Genomic DNA, 6,000 nt, shown 5'->3' on the forward strand with positions numbered 1-6,000 from the left:
GAGGGCTGAACGTAGCTTGAAATGAGTTTGTCAATTCTCTGAGCCTGCCGTACATGTCTGCAGAGGGGGCAGTTTATGAGCATAGCCTTTCTTACCCGGCATACTTCATTGAGAATCATGCACTATGACAGCCCTGAAGGTCACAGCAGAATTTATTTAGCACACACCGCTCAACGAGATCTTTATTCACATTTCTGTCCTGTGGAAATGAGCAGCAACCATTTTAAACTGATTTATGGGGATAATTCATGCTCGACTTGGTTGTATTTCAAGACATTTAATATGCTTTCCATGGTGTATATTTAAGTATCACAGCTTAATAATGTTGTTTTTTTATTATATATTTATTTCCAGCTGCTGGAGCCGTACGTCTCGTCACGCTGTGAAAGCTCAGCAGCAGTTTATAAGTGTTTAGTGAAGTATCTTTATGGAGAAAACAAGGAAAGCAATGTTTGTGTATTTAAAGTCAATGCAGTGGACAGCTCCCTATGCTGGACATCTGGAGGCACACAGTGTGTTTGTGCTGTGTTATCAATGCAGGCAATGCAATGGAGGATTAATATGCTATGGCCTTTACTTTCATAACAAGTGACAGGAGAAAGGTCTGTTTTTGTTGCGCACACCAACTTGATTCTCCTTGTACTTCCCCAATACTGCACCAGATACCTGAGGAAGAGTTGGCTTTTTTTTATAAGTAACATGAACTGTGCTTTCTTTACACATTTTTCTGCATAAGGTCAAATGTTTCATTCCCCTTGTCACAATAACAACACCTTTATAAAACTACGTGTAGACTAATTACTTTTTATTGTTGAAGTCAGTCAACTAAATATAAGATACTGTTTGGTTAAAGTCAAAGACAAGGTTTACTAAACCCATAACAGAATGCTGTACCAAGCTCATGCATTTAGCCTGTTTCAGCCTAAAGTTGCTTCTGTCACCATTGTTGGGTTCAACGATACAGAACATGTGCGTCATATACATGTCAAATCCTGTAAAAGTATGACTATTTTATGTATATTTATGAATGCTTTTATTATTTTTGAATGAACTTGTGTTTAGCTTGTTTGGCCCTGTGTGACTTAATATGCAAAATGCTGACAAGACTGTGATTATACCCCTTTTACATCTTCTGATTCAGTTATTAGTACTAATGACATCATAGCAATACTTTTACTAGGTAAAGAAGCTATAGCACTGTTGTTTAAAATTACATTTGCCATCCTCTAGATCAGCTAGTTTTACATATACATATATTGGCTGCCTGACAAGTAATAATTAAATTGGCGGAAAGAGATCCAAATACTTGCATCCCTTACATAAATGTGTATGGATGGCTCCATCCTGTAGAGTGACGTCTTATTGGACACATAATCCATAATGGTCAGAGCCTGCTATAGATTAGTGCTCGTGTCATGACATCCATTGTGATCCACTTTAAACCTGGCCTCCCGCACTCCCACACATTACACAGGCCTGTACAGGAGGTATTCATTGTTAATTAGAAACACAATCCATACAATTATACTAAATAAGCTGCCTTTCATTTAATACTCCAGTTGTCGTTAATGGTTGCAAGAAAAGCCACATCTAGTAATATAACCTGTTTTAATGTCATGTCTAATCTGGCTGCTTGGACTCATTTACTGTCCTGTGGTTAGGCATTTAGCATCAGCAGTGGCCTATAATGGCTATTTGATAACCTTGGGTTAAATAGGGGACAGTATTAAAAATCTATCCTATCTATCTATCTATCTATCTATCTATCTATCTATCTATCTATCTATCTATCTATCTATCTATCTATCTATCCATCCCACAAATATAATTTATTATGCACAAGGTTTTTAAAGGGAGCTTTTCATATTGCATTGAACAGAAGAATGTATGTATATACAAAGCTTATGTGTATTCAATATTTTACTTTTACCTCACATCTTATATTCATGGCGGTGTTTTTAGTCTTCAGAAAACACAGAGAACAAGCATGATTCTGCTATATTAGGGACAGGGACGCTGGATCTTTTTGCAGAAGAGAAAGAAACAGATGTTGGTACTGTCCCAACTGGTATCAAGTACTTGGATGATAACTCAGTCGCACACCCAAATGTAAGTTGCACCATACATTTTGTTTAGAGGTTGACTTGTGCTTGTTGGTTTCATCACCAGAATTTTGTTACAAGGGAATAGAGACACAAAATATGGTATGGTAGAAGACTTTTCTTCAGCCTTACCTTTCACATTAAAAAGCAACTAAAGGTGACAGAGACAAACTTTTACTTGCCTACAGAATTTGTGTTAAAAAAAGTTGTATTCTCAATCCGCTTTATTATTTGAAAATATTGTTCAAATTGGGAAATCATTGGCATTTTTGGCTAAAGCAGACATCCTCACAGCAGGTGTTTGTACAATTTTATACTTGCCTATTTACCACAACATCAGATTATATTAGTAAGGAATTTTTACTTTCCATAACTTTTCTACAACTTGACAGGCAGATAAATTACTTGGATAATGCAGTCACCTCAAATTAATTGAATCAGCTATTCTTTCCTTTGCTGTTCACAAGACCCCTATCCTAGATGGCCAACTTCTGAAGTGCCAGTGTTTGATGGATAGAGTTAGATAGATACAATATTACCACAACTACTAAAAGTCATTTGAGGCAATCATTTCCATGCACTAGGGGAAATTCCTAATCTCTGTATTGCCTATTGGCTCCTATTAGCCTATTGACTAAATGAGGATGTTAAAAAAACTTGTTAAAATCTGTCAAACTTAATTTTAATGTTATCCTTAGTTGACACTGATCAGGCTCTAGGGCCCAGACAAACACATCTACCAACATATCCAGGATGTATCTAAATATTATTCAAGTCTTGCAAGTGAATAACAAAAGTCTTATGGTAGAGTGGTCAGAGCAAAAATGGCCTTTAGTCCAAAGTTAATGAAGTGTATATACACAAATTCTGAGTGTTTAGAAGCAAAGCTGGATCAGAGTGACTAGACAGGGGTGTCGACTGCCCCCTTTCCCTCCCCATAATATTTGTATTTGCAGTAGATCCCTTAGCAAATATTATATTATCAGGCATTCATCCATGATTGTGATTAAACAGGCTATTGGTAAAAAAGAGATCACTTTATGCATACAACACCCAGTTATCTTGTTACCTTGAGTAGAAGGCTTACTATAACTGATAACGAAGGAGGTGGAGACATTTAGCAGGCACCTTGCTTGTCCTATATTTTCTTTTAAATTCTTCCTTGACATTCTATATTAATAATATATTAATATATGATATAAATAAAGAACCGTATTGTGTTACCAGCTAGCAAGTACAAATAGTCATCTGCTTCATTATCTACAGATAAACTCGGTAGATAGGAGTTAATAACCACATGAAATATCCTTGCATGAGAATACAGTCCTTTTGGATGAAAATTCAACAGTTTCTTGCCCTAAAATTAGAGATCACAGCCCCATGCAATTTCAAGATTTTGCTCAGTCTTCTGAATGAAAATAAGAAAACTACCAATACCAATGTGGGACAGATTAGTTGATGCATTCCTTAAACATAAGATACCGTGTTTCCCCAAAAATAAGACACTGTCTTATATTTTTTTGGGCTCAAAAAACGCACTAGGTCTTATTTTTCGGGGAAGGTCTTATTTTTTTAATGTATAACAATCCAAAGTTAACGTAAATCCAAATTTAAATCATCCAAAATGGCAAAGTTAAGAATAGGGTGATCAGGGCAATCAGGGGTGCCGTACCTTTCCAAGAGCAATTTAGTAACCAATCACTGGCCAGAATGAGCGAAACGCACTTTCACTATGGATTCCTCACAGGTGGAGTGCATTTGGTATGACTCCGCCGATGACAGGAGCCGCCGCTATAGAGGAGGCATCGGCTTATGCGACTCCGCTCCCTCCGCTGCCGCCTCGCTTCCTCTAGAACTGGCTTCATTGGCACCACTGATTCTCTCCTGCAGCTTTTCAAGTTCCCCTTTATGCCACCACCAGCCCTGGGAATGGTCACAACTAGGTCTTATTTTCGGGGTAGGTCTTATATTTTAGCAATTCCCAAAAAAAGTACTAGGTCTTATTTTCGGGGTAGGTTTTATTTTCGGGGAAACAGGGTAGTTGTTTTACTTTGTTGGCAAGCATATGATTTAGAAGATAGTTGTACCTTTGTAATAAATGTCATCTTTATGGAGCATTTATGGTTTAGTCCCGATAACTGCTACAGGTCTGTACAGAAGCTATGACAGTAGTAATTGTGTGAAGCACTCCAAGGTTTTAGTGTGCAGATACAAATGCTAGAAACACTGAGTAGAGGATGATGTGCATTTAAATGACATGTAAGACCACCTTTGCGTATGTTACAATGCACATTATTGTGCTTTGAGGTTCAGTATTTTAAAGTGACTGTCAATTTTTTTTAACCCACAAAAAATACTTCTACTATTTTTGATTCACAACACACTGAACATTCACATCTGTGTGTTCTGGTGTGCTATGGTGAGTTAAGGTCTACTGTATGTGGGTTGGTGTGCTGTTTAGGATACTTTTGGCCTAGTGTTTAGGACGCTTATTCTTCCAAAAGTCCAAACTTGCCAGTATTCTGGAAAGTATGTCCGCTAGTTTATAAAAAGCATTATGGTAATCAATTTTTTAAATTGTTTAAAAACAATCACAGGGTTAAGCTGCTTACTAGGGCTGACACCTCTACTGTGGCTTTCTGTATGGGTACACTTTGCGGCATTCTTTTGCTAGGAAGTAATCATTTAACTAAGTCACTATGGTGACTCATAACCTGTGTTTGAGACATTATAACAATCTTATATCTGTAGCATCTATTTTTGTATTGTTTATAATTTTATATTACATATATTATCAATATCTGTCTCTTGATATTTACCCAAACATCTTATTCTTAATATGTTTCCTCTACAGCTGTACATTGAGAAGGGTGAAGCTGAGGAAAGATGGTTTAAAAGATTAACTTCTCTGCGACAAGAGAGACTGATGGGCAACTCATTAGCGTGAACAACAGCATTACTGAGTCACCTTCTCATAGTAGTGTTTTTAATTTAGTGTCATTCCTACACCTTCATTAAATTTTATTATTCAAGAAATGTGTCTAACTTCAGACTAATGTGTGTTTCATCAGACTATGGAAATGTTAAATATAGGTGGATAATTAGTAAGACAGCAGCAGATGACTCCACCTCATATTCAATTGCTGTTTAAGTACAAACATTTATATTTTATAGGCTGCTCTAGCTGGGATTTTCATTGAATCACACTGAATTTTCAGAGCCACCAACTCCCACATTTTATGAATATCCCAGGCTTAGTCAACAATATTTTAAATATTCTTTTTCTACTTCTGTCCGGGTGTGTATATTCAAACCCATAATGTAACCCCTTGAAGGATCATGAATAACACTATACTCTGTTTTGCTATCTGCAATAAATGTTAGCATTCATTTTTTTTTTTTCCAAGTCCATGAGATATTTCCATGTCATCAAAGTATCTCACTAAAATAAATCAACAATGTCAAAAAAGTCACACACGTTGAAATGTCTCTGAAAGTAAGGATACTCTGGCATTTATCATCATCATATTTTGATTTGTGTTATTAATTGTTGAGGATCTGGTCCTCCTCTGTGCAAGCAGAGTTATGGGAGGCATCCTTCAGGATACTCAGATCTGAATATTGAAAAATGTTGTTGGGCAGCAAACACACCCTTCACTTCTTGCACAAGTGGGATTTAGAGGAAATGTAGAGAGCATTCTGCTCAACATCATTTGGATTTTACAGAGCAGACAGAGCCACTACATTGCTCACGTACAAGTGAGCAGTTCATGGCTCTATATGACAGAAGGGCAGTCTGGAGGGCTGCTGGGGATGCTAAAAATCTTAGTTGTATTTATGCTGCAATTACTGTCAACCATTGAACTTCCGGCTCAGCTGCTTTGAGTTCCACTGCTCA

General features: G+C 37.0%; 1 protein-coding gene across 1 annotated transcript in view; it reads left to right on the forward strand.

The window, feature by feature from the left end:
• Window positions 1-5,075, forward strand: part of RSRC1 (arginine and serine rich coiled-coil 1) — a 238,905-nt gene extending 233,830 nt beyond the window's left edge. The window contains exons 8-9 of the mRNA XM_018570115.1: window positions 1,963-2,109; window positions 4,957-5,075. Coding sequence (XP_018425617.1) covers window positions 1,963-2,109; window positions 4,957-5,049 — 240 coding nt within the window. The 3' untranslated portion in view covers window positions 5,050-5,075. The remainder of the gene's footprint in view (window positions 1-1,962; window positions 2,110-4,956) is intronic.
• The last annotated feature ends 925 nt before the right edge of the window (window positions 5,076-6,000 follow it).

The sequence above is a fragment of the Nanorana parkeri genome, unplaced genomic scaffold (assembly GCF_000935625.1).
Source record: "Nanorana parkeri isolate BGI_ZX_2015 unplaced genomic scaffold, ASM93562v1 scaffold1458, whole genome shotgun sequence".
In the NCBI taxonomy this organism is placed as follows: Eukaryota; Metazoa; Chordata; class Amphibia; order Anura; family Dicroglossidae; genus Nanorana; species Nanorana parkeri.